This window comes from Microtus oregoni, unplaced genomic scaffold (genome assembly GCF_018167655.1).
Source record: "Microtus oregoni isolate MIOR12 unplaced genomic scaffold, Mior012 000010F_ref0000083, whole genome shotgun sequence".
Taxonomy (NCBI): Eukaryota; Metazoa; Chordata; class Mammalia; order Rodentia; family Cricetidae; genus Microtus; species Microtus oregoni.
This window is the reverse complement of record NW_024543069.1, coordinates 21,688,879-21,712,659: the sequence shown is the minus strand read 5'-3', so window position 1 is coordinate 21,712,659 and position 23,781 is coordinate 21,688,879. Positions and strand designations below refer to the sequence as shown.

General features: G+C 35.1%; 1 protein-coding gene across 7 annotated transcripts in view; it reads right to left on the bottom strand.

Annotated features, from left to right (window-relative positions):
* Window positions 1–23,781, bottom strand: part of Nbea (neurobeachin) — a 494,166-nt gene that overhangs the window by 318,366 nt on the left and 152,019 nt on the right. For all 7 annotated transcript variants that reach the window (XM_041659254.1, XM_041659249.1, XM_041659252.1 and 4 more), the window contains 4 exons: window positions 22,806–22,913; window positions 18,824–18,992; window positions 16,587–16,682; window positions 196–634 (listed from right to left, as the gene is read on the bottom strand). In XM_041659254.1, the coding sequence (XP_041515188.1) occupies window positions 196–634; window positions 16,587–16,682; window positions 18,824–18,992; window positions 22,806–22,913 (812 nt within the window). The remainder of the gene's footprint in view (window positions 1–195; window positions 635–16,586; window positions 16,683–18,823; window positions 18,993–22,805; window positions 22,914–23,781) is intronic.

Below are 23,781 nucleotides of genomic sequence, written 5' to 3'. Positions count from 1 at the left end.
GCAATGTGCTAATCGCCACATCATGCCTCATCCCAGGTTCAATCCTGTGCACTTATAGTTTGACGATATGTTTGTAATATGAACTGGCAATAGTAAGTAACAAGTTCTCGAGACCCTCCTACTGTTTCCCAAATTAATAGATTTTAATATTTCTTCTATGGATAGAGCATCATGGATAATAAGCTCGGTACATACCTGTCAAAAGAATGAAACTGCATAGGAAGAATGGCTTGCGCTTCTCTCTTCAGTGCTGGATCTGGGTATGGAATAGGCTCAGGGCCACATTCAGCAATCTCAACTGGGGCAGCCACAAGACTTTTTAGTATTTCCTTGACGTTAATGCCTTTGGTTTGACTAATGCTAGATATGGATGTTGCGGGCTTCAACATTTCACTGGGGTGTTCAGTTAAGCTCTCATGTGATTTCTTTACTTCAGATGACAAAGTGGATAAAAGCTCACTCATTGCATCAGGACCTGCAGCAGTCTCTAGATCTGCCCCATCCAAGATGCTAGCCACTTGCTCCTCTCCCATTCCGGAATCTGTGTGAGGAACTGAACTTTCAAGCTGAATATCTTCACCAGGGGTTGGTGTTTCCTTCTCCTTTACAGTGTCTGGAAATGTAGCAGGTGTTTCTGTAATGAAAGAAATTGGTCTAATCAAAAGGTTTCATGTGCAGGTAAGAAGCTAATCAAAGATCCATGGGTCTATCTGAACATGCACAGCACAAATCAGCTCATACGCAATATCCATATACACCTGTTGTTTTCTTTAGCACATATCAAAACAATCCCATTTCTTAAAAATAAACCTGTCCGACAGTCTAAAACACATGTCTTAAAGAGCATAACTCAACTAATTTCTTAAAGCAATCAAAAATGTCACATCAAATTCCCACTATCCATTCATTGCTAGCTCTCAAACTACATACAAGAAAAGAATCCTGCTATTTCCTTATAAATTATTATTGTCCTTAAAAAAGTCATTTTAATGCCTTTTTGACATTTCAATAAAGAAATGTTCAAAATATTTAAATTAGCTAAAAAATTATTATAAATTACATACATGATTGTGAAATTTTTAAAATGTGAAATATGTCAAGTGATTATTTCAGAGGGATACATTCTTTATATACCATAATCTACCACAAGAAATTAGTCTATATGTGCTCTGCTATCAATAATTTTAGAAACTTTTGCCTAATTGTTGTGAATCAATATTAATTTCCACTTGTAAAACAGATCAGACACATCTATTTATCTTCATCAACAGGAATTGTGCACGTTACTAATTAAAATGGTTGAAAAGAAAAATATCTTTAAAATGACAAATCTGGGTCAGTATGGTGATTGACACCAGTCTGATACCCGAAATTTGATTCCTGAAACTCACATAACAAAAGATAACCAACTCTAGCAACATGTCCTCTGACTTCTACACCTACAATGTGACATGCATTGGAGTGTGCCTGCAGATATAGACACAGAAAAAGACAAACACACACATACACAAGGTTTGGGGATATGAATAAATAGTTTTAAAAGGTTCAATTCCAATGACAAAAGTTAATATGATGAAGTATTTCACAGAATAATTCTAAAAAGCATTGGAAAATGTACTTGATCTTAATTTGTATATAAGCATGCATGCATGTAAAACAGTCTTTAACGTAAAATGTTTTTGGAGGGAATGAGGCAAAAGACAGGATTTCTCTGTTTAGCCCAGGCTGACTTGGAACTCTGTAGACCAGGCTGGCCTTGAACTCTGAGACCCAACATGCCCTGTCTCTTGAGTGCTGGGATTAAAGGCATATGTCACAGTCACCTAGCATAACTTAAAATCATTTTAGAGATGAAAACTAAGTCATTAAGAGATTTTATGTGATTTACATTATACTAATTTGCCAAAATCGTTGATGTTTGTTTCTATATTTTAAACGGTTGCATCAATAAGAAACTGAACAGAAATGGCAGTCCTGAAATCAGCATGCAGCTCAGGAAGCCTCATGGGACAAGCTATTGAAAACATAAAGGGATGTTGTTTCAGAGATACTGTCCTACACACAGATCAAAAGTGCTGCAAGTTTGTCCAAACATCAGGGTGAACAATCATGAAAAGGTTCCCAGTAATAAATTCAGATCTTGGGTTTGTGATTAAACAGTTGCCAGTCTCGTGAATGCAGAAGAATTCTATGATATGAACATGATTTCACTAACTTTCCAGATTAATTTCAGAATCATTTCACTATACTTTCAGAGGCAAAGAAACTTATGAAGTGTATGCATTAATTTACAAAAAGTTAACATGTTTTTATTTAAATTCTGCACTGTCCAATATTCATTTAAATAGGCAAAAATACACATATCCAATAATGTAATGTTATATTATAGTCATTCCTGTACTTATTAAAAATACACATATCCAATAATGTAATGTTATATTACAGTCATTCCTGTACTTATTAAAAATACACATATCCAATAATGTAATGTTATATTACAGTCATTCCTGTACTTATTAAAAATACACATATCCAATAATGTAATGTTATATTACAGTCATTCCTGTACTTATTAAAAATACACATATCCAATAATGTAATGTTATATTATAGTCATTCCTGTACTTATTAAAAATACACATATCCAATAATGTAATGTTATATTACAGTCATTCCTGTACTTATTAAAAATACACATATCCAATAATGTAATGTTATATTACAGTCATTCCTGTACTTATTAAAAATACACATATCCAATAATGTAATGTTATATTACAGTCATTCCTATACTTATTAAGTAGGTTTAGTTTTGCTTATTTGTCAGGTTTTCTCAAGAATTAAAAAAAAAATTACTCTTGAGAATGAGGGAATGAATATTCATTCCAACACTGAATAATCAAAATTAAAAATATATGAGATGTGTCTTGTACTGTTTAAAGACTAAAAATTAAAACAATTTTATTAGTTTTGAGAATGCAATCTCAATAATATCAGGGAAAGCACCAGGAAATAGGAGTTAAAATTATAGCTAAGATTTAACAAAAATAAAAACTTGTAAGAAAAAATTAAGACTAAAATTAAAATTATAGCAATAGGAATGAGGAAGACATAATATCATGATATTATATTGGAAATTATAAAAATTATATTGGAGATTATAAAAACAAAGAATAGTAATAAACCACTGATAATGCAAATAGGAAAGCAGTTCAGAAGATACAAATTCAGTTTAGTCACTGGAGTTTTCAGAATTTCTGGAACACTAATGCCTGGAAACTGAGAGAAGAATAGCAATAAATTGTGATGATCATAACACAGTGAGAATAGATTTTGGAAGCTGATACATAACCTAGGGATACAGAGTAAGGAGTGAAGGTGGCTGAGGCCATTTATCTTTAGCAAAATACCAAGAGAGCACTGAAAGTCTCTTGTACTTGTAAGCAGTTAAGACATTTCCATAATATAAGACGTGGAATGAAAATGAAATGAAGGAATTTTCACAATGACAACAAAACTCCGAAGTGAGTGACAGTTATTAACATGGATGAATTTTATATCACAGTATAACTATCAGAAAATGTCTGGATTATACTCTAGTCCTTGGCTAGATTTACAGATGTGATCCAAAGTTTTGGCTTTACACTAATAAGATATCCAACCATATTATAGTATGTCTCAAATTAAAAATACATATAAATTTTAAACTCTTAAAATTTGTATTAGACCAAAATGTATTTCCTTAGTAAACATACTATACAAGAAAACAGTATCTTCAATTTGTTGTCCATAAGTACCATACTCAAAGATTCTTTTCCAAAGTTATTTATAAATTAACTAGTTTGCATGCGTGGGGGGGAGGAGAGAGAGAGGAAGAGGGGGAGGGAGGGAGGGAGGGAGGGAGGGAGGAGGAGGAGGAGGAGGAGGAGGAGAGAGGATGAGAATGAATATATATGAAATATGCATAAGCTAAATTGGCCAGAGAAGGGTGTCAGATTCCTGGGAGCTGGGATTATAGACCTTTCTGGAAGGTCCTTGTGGTAGTTTGAATGTAACTGGATCCCATAAGCTAATTGGGAGTGGCACTATTAGAAAGTATGGCTTTTCTGGAGTAGGTGCGGCCTTGTTGGAGAAATTGTGGAGGTGAGCTTGGCGGTTTTATAAATGCTCAAGCTATGCCCAGGGTCTCAGTCTATTTCCTGTTGTCTGTGGGATCAAGATGTAGCTCTTTCTCCACTCTCAGCTCCTTCTCCACCACTGTGTCTGCCTACATGCCACCTGGTCCCGCCAAGATAATAATGGAATAAACCTCTGAAACTGTAAGCCATCCAATTAATGTTTTCTTTCATAAAGATTTACTATGGTCATAGTGTTTCTTCACAGCAACAGAAACCCTAACAAGATAGTCCTGGTGTGGGTTCTTGGATTTAAATATCTGTTCCTCACAAACTGTAACAAGTACTCAATTGTTCTAGTTCTATAGCTAAATGTCATTTTAATCTTACTATTTCTTTCTTATCCAGTCAGATGACACTTAAACAGCATTAAAAATCTCTAACTTAAAAGATACTTAGAACTCAAGTATGTTTCGACTTCCAAGTTATGATGAAAATCTATGAATTTTTAATTAAATAGCTCATCGAAATATATACACATTGATGAAAGTTTTAATTTTATTTACTGATTCTGAATGATTTTAAAGTGGAATAATAATTTTGAAATTTTAATAAAAATTCTACAAGTAATTTAAAGCACACCCTATGATCATGTTATATAGAAGTAAAAACAAATACTCAAAGAAAACACTGTAAGAGTAATTGAAAAATAATCAAAAACAATAAAAAAAAACCTGATTACTAGCCAAAATCCCCACTTAATTTCTCACTGCGCTCTTAACACCCCTCACAGAACATGTTCTCGGTTGACACTACAGTGCAGCTTCCATAATATGTCTGTGAGGGTTTAATACAATGACTTTAACAGAAAGGGCTGTCTATATAGTTATAGTAACAACAGTAACATGGAAGTTTTCAGTAGCTCTCATGAGAATTGGTAGCAAAGGCTACACAAAGCTGAAACAGTACTAGATGGAGTTAGCTGAGTCTTCTCAGAAACAGGCAATTAGATGCCAGATGTCTTTTAATGCTTTTCACTAAATGTAATGAATTCACCTACTATGTACTAAAAAAACAAAACAAAACAAAAAAACCAACAACAACAACTATGAGGTTAAATTCAACAAATGACATGAGATTTACAAGCTTACCTCATCACATTTCTTCCCTGAAAACTCCTGTTTCACAGTGATCTCAATACTTATGACATATTAAAGTGCTCAACTTGCTGTTTTCCAAACTCTCTACAAAGGACTAACTAAAACGTCAGACCAGCACTGAAAATTAAGTTAAGCATCTTCTTTAAATATCAAGCAACTAAAACACCTAAGTTAAAATGAATTATGAAAGTCTAAAACTTGTACATGAGTTCCATTAATTCCAAAAGTAAAAGAGTAACTTATATAAAAATTATTTTTAATTCCCAAAGTAAAAATAGTACATGAAAAAGATTTTTTAAAAAATCAATGTAAATGTTTGTTTTATATACACTCAACAAAGTGAAACTCCAAAGCAGAGTAATTATCCATAATTATTTCCTATAATAGAGATATGAAAATAACACAGCCGTGGGATCCAATTTATTAATAACAATAGAAAAGAGAAAATGAAATGATACAGTCACAAATGAAGAAACCCTTTCAGTGTTATGATCATTCTGTCTAGGTATGGGCCATACTGATTTTACCCTGCTTATAGTGCACTAAACATTTTATATATTATTTAAGCCATGATTGCTTCCAAACTCTTTCATAGTTTTGGGGGGTTTTGTTTGATTTGTTCTTTTTTTTTTTTTACCCTTTCAAGACAGGGGTTCTCTGTGTACTCCAGACTGGCCTCAAACTCAGAGATTTGCCTGCCTCTACTTCCAGAATCCTGGGATTAAAGGTATGCACCACTATGTCCAACTCATAGTTTTTGTTTTGTTTTTTAGCTGCCCCTTTCTATTCTCTCTTGCAAGACTCTCAGTATATGCGCATTGGTTTACTTAATGTTTGAAATCAGTGAGGCTTTACATGGTCTGGAGAGTCATAAGAGGCCTAACTTCAAATATGCTAACTCTTCTTGCTCTCATCTCAAACTTCTCAATTCCTCTAGTGAATTTCTTATTGCAGTTACTATAATTTCAACTCTAGAATTTCTAGTTGTCCTTCAGTAAATAATGTTTTATTTCTGACTTTCTCAACCACACAACACAACATGTTGTAACATTATCCTCATACTTTCCACTCTTTAGAAGACATTCTTTTTAATTTTTTGCACATACCCCATAACTGCTTATTTAAAACATACATCCAATATCTGGGCTTTGTGAGTAGCATTTTCTGTCAACTATTTTTCCCCATTGTTTGTATTGACCAACACATTTTGGTTCTTTGCTTGTCTCAGGTTTTAATTAAAAAATATACATTTTAAATGGCACAGACACCTGGAAAATCCAATCCCTTCCACATAGTCTGTTGTTTTTGAATTACTATTGTAAAATGTATTTTTCATTATCTTTAGTCAAAAATATTTCTGCTCAGTTATGCTAGTGATCATCTAATGGTTGTAAACATTGTCTAGAAGTCCGGAACCCCTAAATCACCACTGCTCTCTATAGGCTCTGGTTGTGTGCTTGGACAGACTGCCTGCACTCCTAACTGTACAATGCACAGGTCAGCAACAGAACAACACTGGCCTTTCTGATCCAGAGACATGGATCTCATTCCTAAGTACTCTTTTTAAGATGTTAGCCAGGTGACTTTGTTCTTATTGTTGTTGCTGTTACAAATTGTAGCTGTAGGTGGTAGCAATGCAAATGGAATTGCTGATGATGTTTCCAACAAATGTCTGGGGAACAGGGTGTTTACCTCCACCTAGTCTATGCAGGAAGGAAAACAATGACAAGTTCTATGAATGGAGATTTTCAGGTTTTTCTCAGCATCCCAGAATCTTCAATGCTCTAAGAACTAGAAACCTTATCCACCAACCTACAGTGGCTACTCACAGCTGGTTTTCACAATCTCCACCAACCACCACAGTTGCCTGACCTCTGCTTTCCAAAGCTACTACACAACCGAAGAAAAAAGAAAACAAATATGTAAGGTAACCTGTTATTCAGTTTCAGTTTCTTATTCTCCTTTCATGAGAATTTGAATTCCACAGATTTTTCTCACTGGATTGGTTTACATCTTTTATTGAAGTTTTTAGAACACTGAGGAGGTTGATTTTAGACGTTTCTGCCAGTGCATACACAGCCTCTTCTGGAGAAGCAGTGTTTTGCAGAGCCAAGGTCTACCTCTAAGTTATGTTTAAAACTAAACTTTTAATGTAATTTCAATTTCTACATCTTGAATAAATTATATTAAAAAACTTATTACAATGTTCATTTTCCCTCAAAACATTTTTTAATGTATAGGAAAGAAACATTAACAGTAATAATAAAATGTTGCACAAAATGGCATTATGCATTATACTAAATGTATTATATAATTATGCATAAATAAATACATATAAAATGGCCAAAAAACATTATAATATATATGCTATCAACTAGATTAATAGCAATTTGAATATTATGCAGTGCAGTATTTGAAATTAAGACTTACTTCTACTTTCACTCAAGATTTATTTACCACTTACTATCACTGTGTATTAGGAAGAATCATTTCCATTTCTTAAGCCTGGTTCCATTTTCTACAATACAGATACAGAATCATAATACATTACAGTGGCTTTTAACATAAGAATACATAAGAGTGGGCTGGAGAGATGGCTCAGAGGTTAAGAGCACTGACTGCTCTTCCAGAGGTCCTGAGTTCAATTCCCAGCAACCACATGGTGGCTCACAGCCATCTATGGTGAGATCTGGTGCCCTCTTCTGGCAAGCATACATGGAAGGAATGTTGTATACATAATAAATAAATCTTAAAAAAAAGAATACATAAGAGTATACAGCAGAATATATACGATCCCCACAGACTTCTGTGCTTGCTGCCGCCATCATCATCACTGTCATACAGCACCATGAAATATGGAGCCCCTGCGCCCTAGCTCTACCAGTTACTCTTTCTACTCATCTATAATCTCATCCTCTCGCCCCTAGCTTGACCCCTTTTGCCTAAAAAAAGCAATATCTCACTTCACCTTCCCTCACCACTCATTTCATTTTCATGCCTCAACAAGTACTTTGAGGTATTTCTTTCTGTTGGAGGTGAATCGGAAGTCAAAATAGGAAAGTAATGGAAATTTAATCAAACTGATCAAATTGCAATTCTGTGTTCACAATTAACTAGTTTTCCATGTTACCTCAGACAAATTAGCAACCCTCTAAAATCTGCAGACTATAACTGAAAGATACTACTAGTCTCACATCTGTTACAAGGATCAGGAAACCTGTCAGGTCATCACTTGTATTGTCTCCACACCCGCATCTACCTCTAGTCCTCTATCAACTGGCTCTTTATCACCTCAGTGCTTCTCACCTGGGTTACTTTCCTCTTTATCTCTACAACCCCACTATCATTCTCTTAATCAATAACACCTCAAGTCCCAAGAGTGGTATTGCTGGATCCAGGGGTAGGTTGATCCCGAATTTCCTGAGAAACCGAAACACTGCTTTCCAGAGTAGTTGCACAAGTTTGCATTCCCACCAGCAATGGGTGAGTGTACCCCTTTCTCCACAACCTCTCCAGCAAAGGCTATCATTGGTGTTTTCTGGCTTTGGGGGAGCCTAGGCAGTTTGGATGCTCACCTTATGAGACCTGGATAGAGGTGGGCGGTCCTTGGGCTTCCCACAGGTCAGGGAACCCTGATTGCTCTTCCAGCAGATGAGGGAGGGGGACTTGATCGGGGGAGGGGGAGGGAAATGGGAAGCGGTTGCGGGGAGGAGGCAGAAATCCTTAATAAATAAATAAATTAAAAAAATAAATAAAAAAATAACACCTCAAGTCAGAAGTGATAGATTTATAATTCAATATCCTGCATCCGCCTCTAATATGTTTTCCATTGTACCTACAATATTCTTTTTAAATCATCCTATACACAGGACACAGTATAATAACCCCAACTCTACAGTATCTAAATCCCATTCTTCTAACTTGGAAAAATTTGCTCTGACATGCCCACATTAAGTTTAAGGGTCTTGAAAAGGAAGATTGCCTCAGGTTACTCAAGTGAGTCCTTTGAGCAGAAAATCTTTCCTAATTTTGTTCAGAGGGAAGAAAGAAAACAAAAGAATGTTTTGATGATACATGGAGGAAAAAGGCTTTGACTCAAGGAATATGACTGCCTTTAAAGGATGGAAAGGGGAGGGAAACTGGACACTCCAGAAAACAAACAAGGAAACAAAAACAGTCTTGCTGATGTACCAATTTTAGCCTAAAATAACTTTAGTTATACTTTTAACTAAAAGTTCTGTAAGATAATGAATCCAGATTGATTTAAGATCTTAAGTAGTTGTTAACATTTTATAGCAAAAGTAGAAACCAATAAGGTATTATCCTTAGTTTTAAACCATTTCCTAAGTAGCTTTTTATAGGTACTACATGATCTGGTTCCTGTCTGTTGCTGAAGCAATTCTGAAAGCTTCTTTTCCCCTTGATTATTATATTAAACCAAGACAATACACAGTTTTGCTGGACATTTGGCCCATCCCCCTGACTACCTCCAATCATCATCTCCATTCTTTTTCCAAACTAACTAAATATGCCTAGCTCTCTGCATAAATAGCACTTCTGTGAGGCATACCCAATGCCCAAACCAAATTATGTTTCTTCTCTTAGGTTTTTCAAACTTAAAACTTTATTCTTTACTATATACCATGATTTGCAATAATACATCATTTCAGTATATGATTTCTAAAAGTGTTTACCTTATATCCTGGACCATTTTTCTTCAGTTAGACAGATACTGTCTGTTAATTTTACATATGCTTATAACACAGTAAGTAGGAAATTACTATCTTCCTCAAAATAGATACAATGAAGGAAATTATGATGCTCATTGAATTATGAAGTTAATAGAAAGTATAAGAGAGAAGAGACTCGTTTTAACTAATTGAAAACAATTACATTAAACAAGTTAAGAAATCATCATGAAAATAGACATGATTTCAACTTTACATATCTGAAATATACATTCTTTTCAGCATTAGTGCTCAGAGTTGCAGAAATGATACCAATACATTAGAATACCTACAAATAATGACACAATTATAAGATGGGCTCTTAATCTTTAAAACTTACTGTGATAGTAAGACAAAATGGGTGATTTTATAATCTGAAAGAGTGAATTTTATTATGTAAATGTAACATTTTCATATAGTGTACTTACAATAAATAAAGACTAACAAAACCTTTGTATTTGAGCTAAGGGTATACCCATTTCCTTCAAGCAGTACTAAAGAGCGTTACTGCAGCAAGGTCAGGAAGACTTTCGTGCTATGAAAAGCACACGGATTTAGATACCCACCCTTCCAAATTCTGAAGTTTGACAAGTTTACAATTTTGTTTTTAAATTATCTAAATTTACTTAATTATTAGTAAATGTTAAATTTTATTTATTTGTTATGTCTTACTTTTCCTTTTTAGAAATCTGTTTGCTTTTGTTCATTTATTCACATTAAGTTATATGTTCTTTTAATTTATATGTAAGAGGTTTTTATCTATGGAAGATAATAACCTTCTTTTGTGTGTGGAGGGCAAGTGGTGCATGCTTGCATGGGTACACGTGTGAAGGGGTGCCCATGTATGTGTTTGAGAGCATGCGTTGAAGCCAGAGGCAACCTCAGATGTCATTAATCAGGAGCTTTCCACCTGTTTTTTTGAGAGAGGGTCTCTTTGACCTAGGACATACTGATTTGGATGAGTTATTTGCATAATATGCTCCATGAACCTGCCTGCTTCTGCCTTTACAGTTCTAGGATTACAAACCTGCCACCACACCCAACTTATATTTAACATAGGCTCTGGAGACTGAACCGAGGCTGCCTGTTTGGCAACCATTTTACGACTGAGCTACTTCCCCAGGCTAATCATAGACATATATAACATGAGCCACATCAATAGCTATCCTTGGCTACATGTGATCCCCCACCCATGGATTAAACACACCCGAGAGAACAATGTTTCTAATTATACAAATATTTACTCTGAAATTTACTCTGAATATTATTTACAGTGAGAACACAGTCCAAGAATGGAGTCTTGTGACAATTCTGAGTGCTTGTAAGAACACTCCAAAAAAGCAAACAAGAGTCATGTAACCTTAGCTTCTTCAAAACACAGAATTGTTCTTGGAATATGTTTTGGTGTTCCTCCCAGGTGTAGCAGATAGGAGTTTACTTCAGCTATTGTTATTCATATGCCTTCTATGGAAAAACATGTATTTGCCATGTGTGGCTTGTTCATGATGTAGAATACCTTGCTCATGTGATTTTTCTTAACTCCCAGAGTATAAATTGTCTGATGGCCTGAAAAATAGTTGGTTACTGCATGAGATTTTAGTCCTCCTCATTTTAGACCCTGCTCTCCCAGGTTCACACCAACAACTAGAATGGCGAACACATCACAGTCACAGTTTGACTGTCACCGTTAAAACTTTAACACATACATAATGAAGGGTTGACGAAGTAGAGTTTCCTGGCTATACAGCAAGATTCTCCCTCAAAAGAAATAAAACACAAAACCAAAAAAAGGACAATATAGTTTCCTTTTTAAAGCTGTACTACACATTCCTATGCCAAGAAATAATTCCCCCATTTGACTAGCAAACTAATAGTTAAACTATATAGATGCTCATGTACTAGCATATGGATTTAGTCTATGTTGCATCTGTCTTTTCTTATAACAGTTCATTATCTCACTTGTTTCCTGTGTTATTTATTTACACTGATCAAAAATTATAGAAAAACTAACATGAAACATTTGTTACACTTATCTGAACTTATTAGGTTATTAATAATGTTAACATTTAGCTTTATCATCTTATAGGACACATTACCAACTAAGATTTTTGTTTGGGCAGGCTTATTAGCAGGATAACATCAATACTCACCTTTACAAAATACTACTTAATTTTCTCACTAGCTTACTAATTTATTAAAGAACTATTTCCTGCACTCACTTTCACATGCAAGACATGGGAGATGCCTTGCATCTGTAAAGAAAGATAGCTTTGATTTGACATATCACTACCACTCTGAGTTGGAGCAATTAGGCAAGAAAAATGAAACATAAGCATATAAACTGGAAAAAGTCATTTCTGCAGGTGGCAAGTTTTTCTACACAGAAAACTCTGTAAGATCACACACACACACACACACACACACACACACACACACACACACACACCCCTGCCAGCAATAATAAATGAAGTAATAAAGTCATGGGATAGAAAAATCAAAATGAGACACAAAAATCGGCATCATTTCTAAGAATACACTATCTGGAAAAAGTAACTGGAGAGCAATCTTATTTAACCATGAAAACAAACTAATGAATACATTAGTGAAAGGTGGTGAAGAATTTATACAAGGAAATGATAAAATACAAATAATAAAATCTAAAGACAACACAAAAGATATTTTATATGCATATATTATAAGATTAGTGTTGCTAAAATATATGTACAATAGTCAAGCTCATCTATAAATCAAGTAAAATTCACATCAAAATACCATTGTTTCTTATCAGAAATTGAAAAAAATGGTTTATAAGAAGCTAGACGATACTACCAATCGTGTCATCAAAGCTATGGAAACAAAATTGTACTGATATGAAAACTGAAATAAATGAATGCATTAGTATCAATATCACAAATTTAAGTTTGCACATTTGTAGCCAACAGATGTTTAACAAAACATCAAAAATAGAGAATGAAGAAAGGAAAATTTTTTCCATATGTAGAAGAATTAATCAAGTCCTTATTTCACTTACAAAACTCAATTTAAAATAGATTAAAGGTTTAAAACCTGCAACTAAAACCACTAGAAGAAAATGGAAAGCAACTGTTGACATACTTTTTCTTTTTAAAGATATTTTTATTTATTTATTTTTTTAATTTTTTATTGAGAAAAAAAAAGTTTCCACCTCCTCCCAGCCTCCCATTTCCCTCCCCCTCCTCCCGCCCTTCTCCCCCTCCACCCACTCCTCTTCCCCTCCCTCTCCAGTCCAAAGAGCAGTCAGGATTCCCTGCCCTGTGGAAAGTCCAAGGTCCTCCCTCCCCCTTCCGTCCATGTCTAGGAAGGTGAACATCCAAACTGGCTAGGCTCCCACAAAGTCAGAACATGATATTTTTAAAAATGAGCAGAAACATGGGCAACAATAGAAGTGGCAGACAGAGTAGAAAATATCTTCTGAATAGCAATAAACAAACAAACAAACAAGCAAATAATCAAAGTAAGAGAGAATAAACAACCAACAGAAAGAGAAAAATTCAAAATAGACGCAACTAAAAGAACTCTATAACAATAACATAATAAAAACAAATAACTTCTAACATGGTCATAGAATCTGAAAAGATATATTTAGAAATTAAAACAATGAAAAGTTGTTCATGACAAAATTCATATCATAATCAACTAGAAACAACAACTAAAACCACAATGAGCTATCACCTAGCTAGATGGAACGGTATAATCAAAATGATGAAGCATGACATCACAGAGAAAGAAACTCCACACTGTTGCTGGCAATGTGAAGTAGTCTAGGCATTGTAGAAAATAGTAGCGAGGTACTTCTAAATAAAAAAAGATAAAGTAGGACCACCAAAGTCACCAGCAATTATGTCTAGGTTTTATATGTACAAAGCAATGGAAATCAGTAATTCAAAAAGATATACAATGCTCTTCACAATGTTCAAGATGTGAAGTAAACAGAGGACTGTGTATATGTACCTCACAGAAAAGATGAGGTACATAGACACGATGGAATATCATTCAACCACAAAACACCAATAAAATCCATTACTTGTGACAGAGTAGACAAAGTCAAGGGCACTGTCAAAAATGAGCTTATGAAAGCAGATGTGAATGGATGAATACCACATGTTCTCAATCCTACGTGCAATTTAGAAAAAGACAATTCACTGGGTACTGAATGGAATTATTACCAGAGACAAGGAAGATGTTAGTCAAAGGGGACACAATTATAGAATTGTGTAGATATGCTTTACAATATGATAACTACAATTAATAGTGAGATACTGCTGTCATAAAATTTATGAAAATGTGTTTTAAATATCCAATCAGTTCTAATGTTTATCACACAAATATGACCCACCTATCAAGTGAGTGGTATCTGAGAAGTATGATGCAATCATTCTACACTGGATATAAATCTTAAAACAGCACACTCTACATAATAAGAAATCAAACAAATCAGTCAGATCACCCTCTGGAATACACATTCTAATAAACCATAAGCAGAAGGAAGGAAGTAAGCAGACACTATGTTCAAGAGGACGGCAGTGAGGGAAGGGCTGCTGCAATTATATTTGTAACTTCCTTTTAGTACAGCACAGTCAAAGAAAATGGTTGAAACAAAGAACAGTATGGCAAAAGAAATACATTTTTTTAAAAAAAGATTTATGTATCCATTGTTTTATGAGTGTATCTTTCTGAGTAAAATATATGGTCCAACACATGTATGTAAGCACTCGCAGAGCAGAAAAAACTATCAGAGACATCTGCTTCTATCTCCCAAGTGCTAGGTTTAAAGGTGTGCATCCATAGGCCCAACTACATTCTAGCGTTCATGTTGTTCTTTGATCCTAGCTACATGTGAAAATAGTGACATTCTCCACTTGGAAACACACGGTTTATGAAAATGTTTTAGAACTTCACCAAAAAGCCAGTCCTCTTCATCTCCAAAAAGTAAAACCACACTGGTTTCCTATTCTGCAGAAAAACTAAGTGTTTACTTGCAGGTTCTGTTGTCACCAACAGGAATTTTCACTTGAATAACCAGGGCATTATTGCAAACAACAGTAGTTAAGATCATTTTTGATCTTGTCAGTAATAAAGACTGGTAGTTTACAACATTAACCTAAAAGTAATTATTTTTTATTATCATTACAAAGTATTCCAGAAAGCTAAATTGTTGCAGATGTGAAAATTTCTCAATGAGCATGGACATTCCAAAGTACACTCCGTAAATCTTGGCAATTACTCTACATGATTTTCAGTCACTCGGGAATATATTTCTTCACAAGACAAACCACATACAATGTTTATGTTATTAATTTTCACAAAGAAATTTTCATTTCTCATAGTGTTAAAAAGCCATTACCCCCAACCCTCAAAAATATAAGAACTCATCCAGGTGTGATAAAAATACTTTGTTAGCACTGCTTGTTCTGAAGTTATCCTAGGACATTATTAGTTAGGTATGGGATATTTCCAACTATGGTTTCATCTGGGGCTCAGTGTCCTCAAAACTCAGTCCAACTGTCAGCAGAAATCACTGCCTCCTAAGGTCAGGGTTCAAGTTCCCATTTTTCTTGCTGGAGTTTAGCTGAGCAGTGCTCTTCGCTCCGAAGTTGCTGTCAGGGGCTTGCTCACAATTCACAGTGTGTCTCTGAATTCCTCTTTTGCAACCTGGATTACCACTCTTACATATTAATGTGACTAACAGTGGAACAGGAGGAAAACCCAGCATGTTCAACACACCATGAGTTGTACAAGGTGGGCACACCAGGAAAATCTTGGGACCACTAGAGGGAGAGCTCTGCCTGACAAAACTCTTGTTCTGCAGCAACAAATGTTTTGTTAATAAGACCCAGAAATATCATCACTTTGGCTGCTGTATTTTTCATCTCTAACATTTTTTCATTATTTTTCTTTATGTGGGCTCATTCTCTCCTCATTGTGTTCACATTTCCATTACTTGAAGCAAGCTTTAAATACACTTATAATTACTGTGTTTTAATGTCTTCATTTGTACCATTTATTGTTGCTTACAAATCTATTTCTGTTCAATGATTTTTTTCTGCTTATGCTTGCATTTTCCAGTATCTTAACATGCTTATTAATGGATTATTGGATGTTTAACATTTAATTTCATGCACTTTTTTATGCAAGACATTTTTGCATTCCTTTAAAGAGTATTAAGACTATGTTCTGACTAGATGTCAAATAATTCATAGGCCAGTTTGTCCAGAGTTACTTTCAATCTTTTGTTTTTACTAGTTAATCTGCAGGTTGCTACAATTTAGCCTAACTTAAATACACTACTGTGGTATGGCTGTTAACACCTAGTGTACATTAGCATAGTGAATATTAATATAATACATTAAGTACTCTTCATTTGAAGATGTTAACCAAAAATATAATGGAATGCAAGAACAAAAGCTATACCTGGTTCTCAGTAGCAACATTATAGAAATAAAACACACCTTCTTTATATATTTATATTATACCATGAATATTTATTTTAAAACAACTCATGAAACAAAAATACCAAATGAGCAGTGAGACATTGTCAGTATTACCTTTGTAAAATGAGTGGGGAAAACTCTGCTCAGGCATTAGCTTGGCAAGGAGTCCATGATTCAAACTTGGATGAGGGATAGATGGTATGACCACAACTGTGGAGAAAATCATGGAGCCATATTTGAGGAGGAAAATGACAGTAATATAGTCCACACCAAAGACTCATGACATTTCTATATTACTGTAATAGGCACACAATACTAAAGAACACATCTCTGAGAGTGGGAAAAGGAACTTTAAGAGAAAGGAAGTAGGTGATACACTCACCGAGTAGAGTACGATTACCAACATACATAAAACATACACACAGACCAGAAAACTAGACTTAGAAGATTCACTATAATAGTGCTAATTTTATACATATAGGACACATACAGTAAAGTCTTCATGCTTTAATAGGACATCAGTTTGAATGGTAAATTGATGTTTAATTTGCATAATAAAATTAAAGTAATAGTGTAATAATGAAATGGTATGACCTGCAACAAGAAAATCCTGGCTAAAATGTGATCCTTTATCTCTACAATAGCAAGAAAGAGCAAATGAGGTTATTTCCCTTAACGAGATATAGTGGTTTGACCATAAGTATCTACTCACTTTTATTACATCCATTTAAAAAGCAAATGTGTTGACTTAGTAAAGAATCCCATGTATAAATTAATCCAGTAGCATACCTACAGTATGCTACATTTTAGACTAATTTAACTACACTATTGTGGTATGACTGTTAATATTTGGTGTATGCCAGAACAATGAATATTAACATAGTATATTAATCACCTGCAATTTGAAGATGTTAATCCAAGAAATATAACGGAATGGAAGAGCAAAAGCTATATATGGTTCACAAGAAATAGCCATTGAGCCGGGCGATGGCGGCGCATGCCTTCAATCCCAGCACTCCGGAGGTAGAGGCAGGCGGATCTCTGGGAGTTTGAGACCAGCCTGGTCTACAAAGCTAGTTCCAGGACAGGCTCCAAAGCCACAGAGAAACCCTGTCTCGAAAAACAAAAACAAAACAAAACAAAAAAATTGGCCATTGAGTTATCAAGATTATAGTACAAACAACAGGAAAATATCTTGATGTAAACACTTGGTAGGAAATACAAATGATTAGTTGCCACAAAACATATTTATAGTTCTCAAGTACAGTAAGCCAAATCAATTACTGGATCATGGCCTAAGAATGGATTTATGTGAGGAGAATTCTGAGTGTTTGTGAGAACACTCCGAGAAAACAAGAGTCTTTTCCCCTCAGTTTCTTCAAAACACTGACTTGTTCTTGGAATGTGTTTTCGAGCTCCTCCCAAGTATTGCAGAGAGGAGTGCGTTTACTTCTGATTACTCATCATTGCTTGCTGCTGTTATTCAATCAAATGTTTAAACTATCTTTTATATGCCCCGATGGGAAAACATGATTTTGCCATGTGCAGCTTATCCTTGTGATTGTGCACAGCTTGAACTCATGAGAACTTTACTCATGTGATCTTCTCTTAATTCTTAGAGTATAAATTGGCTATCGCATGAGACTTTATTCTGCCTCATTCATCATGGCTCCATTTTCCCAGACACCACTGCCTTTAGAGCAGTGGCAGCCAATAGTGCAACAGCTCCTGCAAGGTAAGTGTCCTGCAAATGAGACCAGTATAACCCAAGGTGGCTCACTGTTGTCTCTGATGTTACTTCTCCATAACTCTTTTAGTTACAACTACTTTGTATAAACTTTTTCCAACTTGTACAAAATTCAAAATCTTTGTTTGCTATTACATAATTGATGTAATATTTAGATGTTGGATTAAGTGTTCACTTAGTAGCAAAAAGAGGAGGGGAGAGAGCAAAGAAGGGAGGGAAGGAATTTTTTAATTAGGCTGTAAAGAATCTATATGAGGACCTCCTATTTTCATGCTTATAAAAGTTTCACAATAAATGTGTTGAAAAGCATGAGTCCACTGCATGGTAAATAATAGCATAACCAAATGATTTGTATTCACAAATGGGAAATAGTAACCACAAAATTGCACTGACACATGAGAATGATAGCAAATATATACAGACATATCCAGTATATTTGTGTCAATCTACAAATACTGAATCAGCATCTCCACCAATTCTGTAAGTGTCTGAAGTGTCTATGAGTAAGTACAATTCAAACATGCATGCAGAAATGCTAGTGAGAGAGCAGGAAAGAGATAAATACTAGTGAAATGACAAGTAATGGAAACTAAATACTAAGTACCTGTACTTGTTGGCGAATTTATTTCTTGTCTGATGTTTCTACCTGGTTGGCTTCCAGTTCTCGCGGTCTCTCTCTGGGGCTCTAATATGTCCCGATACTTAGACACCATCAGAACAGAGATGAAGTAAACAACGGCCAGAGCTAAGAACTGTGCCTGCTTGCTATCATCCTGTGTAAAATGAAAAGATAGTTTGACACTCAAAAATTTTAAGATATAAATCCACACACTATAAAAAACTATTTTTGTTATTAGACTTTAAGCTTTGATTTAACAGGTGCTGGGAAGACAGGTAGAGGAACAGCCCAGTAGTTAAAACATTTGCTCCTTTTACAGAGGACCAGAGCCAGTGTCAATTACCCACTTCTGGTGGGTCAAAATGATCTAAAATTCCATCTTCTGATCATCTGACATGCTCTCTGGCTTCTTTGGGCCAACAGGGACACATTTATATCACCAATAAAAATAAAATGACCCTTTGGAGCCAGGCAAGATGGTTTAGTGGGTAAAGACACCTGCATTTGGTCCTAGGCATCCAGATGGTAACAGAAGACATGGTCCTCTGACCTTTGCCCATGCACTATGGCAAGGGAGCATGTGTGAAGATGTTGTGTGGAACACACACACAAATATAAATATAAATTGAAAGAAAATTAAGAGTTGATAACTGAATTGCTTACTAAGTACCATGTTAAAGATACACACAAGGGGCTGGAGAAACAGCTAAGTAGTTAGGAGCACTAGCTGCTCTTCCAGAGGTCCTGAGTTCAATTCTCAGCAACCACATGGTGGCTCACAAGCATCTGTAATGAGATCAGGCGCCCTCTTCTGGCCTGCAGGCACACATGCATACAGAACACTATTGTAATAAATAGCTCTCTCAAAAATAAAAAGATACACACAAAACGTCTAAAATGCTTCATCTGAGTTATATGTTAAAAGAATTTTAAAAGGTAACATAATAAGATTTTGTTCAATGCGCTACAAAACATCACCCTTTCTCTTACCATTTTAATCTATGAATTTCTTATAAAACATGCAGATAAAAAAATTACTGTCCTGAATTTTTCAAAAAAAAAACAGTTATTACAAATAAAGCACAATTCAACTAACAAAAGACTCCAGCCAAGCATAAAGTCACACACAGCCCAAGCTGTAATAGACCCTATTTCCCACAATGCTTCTGTTCTACCACAGGAAATTCTGCTCCACGCAACTGGAGAACATTTAATAAATAAATGCAGAATAAATGAAAACAAGATATGGTAGAAGCACCACTATGAACTACAGTGGTAGCCAAGTTAAAACATTTTCTTCCTAACTGGCATGTAAAGAGCTGTCTTTGCATCTAAATGTAGGACTGCAAGCAAGCACCTCTACAAGCTGCTGAGTCATCTAACTGACCGGATTGTTTTTAAGCAATGTTTTCATTTTACATAGCAAATTCTTCTCCTTCTATACAGGTAATATATACTTTCTTTCTCTGCCCCACACACCCTCAGAACTCCTTAGGAACACAATAATCACAATCTCTAAATTTAAATCTGAATATACACATATTTAGTCTATAATACTAAAAACGACTTTATGAAAAGCAAAACAGCTGGGTAATTCTGGGGAAAGCACAAAAGCTCCTGCCTTGAAATTGCTGCCAAATACTCAATTATTTGTCCTCTGAAAACACACACATAGTCTTTCTCTCCCTCTCTCTCTCTCTCTCTCCCTCCCTCCCTCCCTCCCTCTCTCTCTCTCTCTCTCTCTCTCTCTCTCTCTCTCTCACACACACACACACACACAGAAAGGTAATGTGCATATATAGATTTCCTAAAACCTAATCTGAGGTCTTATATATTTCAGAAACTAAAGAAACAAAATGTGACTGTTGTTTTATAAAAACATTGAAAGTAAAGTAAAATTCTTAGCATTTACAAATACAATCAACTAACATACTAACAACTGCAAAAACACTTCCAAGACCCCAGATTATTATATGTGAGAGATACATTTACAATCAAGAAGTACAGTGATTGAAAAGGACACTCTGACTCTACACATGTGTGTTGTCAATCACATGCAGACCTGCCTGATCCTTATTGCTAAAGCATACTGTTGCATAACTTCAAGTTATAGTTGCTAGTGTACTGGAAAGAGTTTTTTCTTTTCCCTAATGTATTAGTGCAGAACTACACAAAAGGTTGTCCAATTTATCCTTATATAGTAATGATTACATAAAAGAGCCTGATTCCTCTACTCTTCCAGTGCTAAGCATTATCATTTAAGTTGTTAGTTCATTTAATACTGAAAATATTTCATCTTAATTTTCATTCTGTTGTCTACTGATGATACTTTAATCACACTGTTGAATTACATTATATATTTTGCATTTATTGCTTACATGTGTTATGTTTTCCTATTTATCTTTTAGGCTGTTCATTTTCCAAATGATTGATAAGAATCAACATTTTTCTATCATATATCCACAGCATGAAACATCATGCCACATGGCTTAGTCTCAATGACATTGTAAACAACAAAGCACTCTATTTAACTGATTATTATATATACATTTCAAACATAGACGTCTTTAAATATTCCTTGAATCATTAACCATAATTAAAACAACAGGATCTAATCTGGCTGGCTAATAATGCCTGTATTTAAGACTGGTATTATTGCTTAATCTGCTGTGAAACACTGTATTTCTACATGAAATTCATGAAAAGGTCAATCTTACTTTTAGTTGCCTTGAGTAAGCAGTCACGGAGTAGAGAGTTCATTAACCCTTCCTTACGTTATTTTTCTTTGAATGTTATTAAGCCTTCTCTAATTCAGATTCCTGCAGATGCCATCATTTGTGAAAGTAGGGGCCAGTGAGAGGGTTCAATGGTAAAAGCTTTTACTGCTTAGCCTGGAAATCTGGGTATAATCCTTGAAACTCCTCAAAAAGGGAGAAGAATGGGCTCCACAAAGTTGTCCTAAAACCTCCACATATACTCTGTGATATTGATAAATCCCTTCAAATGCATCATGAGCACATATATTTACAATAATAAATAATTTTTAAATTAAAGAAAATATCTTCCCATTCCCAAAGGCAACTTACATTAATGCCTGATACAGTAACTTTTTATGTCTACTTAAAGGAATATTGAGAATAATGAAATATTCATTATATGGAAATGGAGTAAAGAATATAAAGGCAGGACCAGATGACCTAAGAGAAAGTCAAACATAAGGCTATCTCTAATCTTGGAATATAAAATAAATCTCAAAATTTCTTATCATTTGTGTAAGCAATAGTATATACAGACGTGTGTGTCTGCTTACCTTTGAGTGCGCATGTGAAGACATTGAGTGTCTTCTATCATTCTGTATTTTTTGAGGCAGAGGTTCTCACTGAATCTGAGAAACCTCACCTGCACTTCCAGCAATAGTGTTACAGAAGTGCAGCACCATGCCTAGATTCTATATAGGCCCAGAGGATCTGAATTCAGGTCCTCATGTTTCTGCAGCAGGAACTTTACCCAGTGAGCTATTTTCCCAGCTCGGTATGCATCCAGATGTAGGGATAAGTCCCGCCCCTTGGGGGGCGTGTTCGCCTCGGGCTAATGTCTGCCTATAAATTTGGCGAGCATGCTCCCAGCCGTCTCTTCTGCTTTCCTGGTCTCCGCGGGAACGGTGGTTCTGTAAGTCTATTTCTACATTAAAACTATATATGTTTTTACAATCTGTCTGCATTCGTTTACGCCGCTACATCCATACCATTTTTCAAAAGTAAACTATCAATAAGCTTTTGGAAAAAAATAAGGTCCAACTATTTTACTGTCAGAAAAATGCAATATATCCAGACAACAAGACCGTTGGTAGCAATAGCAACTCTTTACAAATTTTACACTGATTAACAACAAATGACCATGCAAGTTGGTTGTTATGGTTTGGTTTTTGCTTGTTTTTGCAAGGAAGTCAAGCAGATTTAAAACTTACCACATCTCGAAATACGACAGCACGAAGGCGATTGATATCAACGTCCTGAAGAAGTCTGTCGGGATCCTTGATAGGAGAAAGATTACCTGGAACATTTTCTAAGGGAGTCTTGAAAACAAAAGAAAAATATTGATTAATAACATATTCTGGAAAATTATTGATAAGCATCATTTATAGTATTTTCTATATTAGGCTGATCTTCCCACACCATTTCCTGCCTCCACACAGAGCTAGAAATTAGTGATGGCAAAACTGGGAGGAGGTGCATTTTCTGTTCTCTGCTTGTCATGCTCTCTCTTCTCAGTGTTCTTATTTGCTATCAACACAGGTGCTTCTATGGTCTCATAAGTGTAGGTAAGGCTGTGTAGGAAAAAAATGGTCTTGCCTTTTAGAAAAACTGAGTGCAAGTCTTTGGGTTAATGCTTGTTACTAAAATTCCCAGTTAATAATGCCTTTAAGTCTGATGATTTATTCATCATGCATATGCATGTATGAGATTAAAATATTGTTATGAAACATTATGCAATTACACATAAAATTACATATGATCAATTTTAAAAGGTAAGGTCTAAAACTAACTTAGTCATAGCTCACTATAGTAGATAGACATTAAAGAATATATCATTGAAAGGTTTTCTAGTTGAAGAAACAAAAATCTAAGGATTTTAGATAATATATTCATAACATAAATTAGAAAGCGTACCAAGTTACTTTGGCTAACTCTAGTGCTTTTTCAATTACTCAATGTACTAGGAATGCTTGGGAATAGATCTGACACTGTATGTATATAAAATGCAAATGTGTGCTTTGCACAAAACAGGGATGTGCTTGCTGACCAACTACTACTTCCCTACAGCCACCGCTGTGGTGTTTCACCCCTAAAGGAGACTGTAAAGCTCCTGTGGAACATGGTATGGGAAAAGGTTTCCACTAAAATCATCAAGTTTATCCATTCTATGTGAAATTGCAACTACTC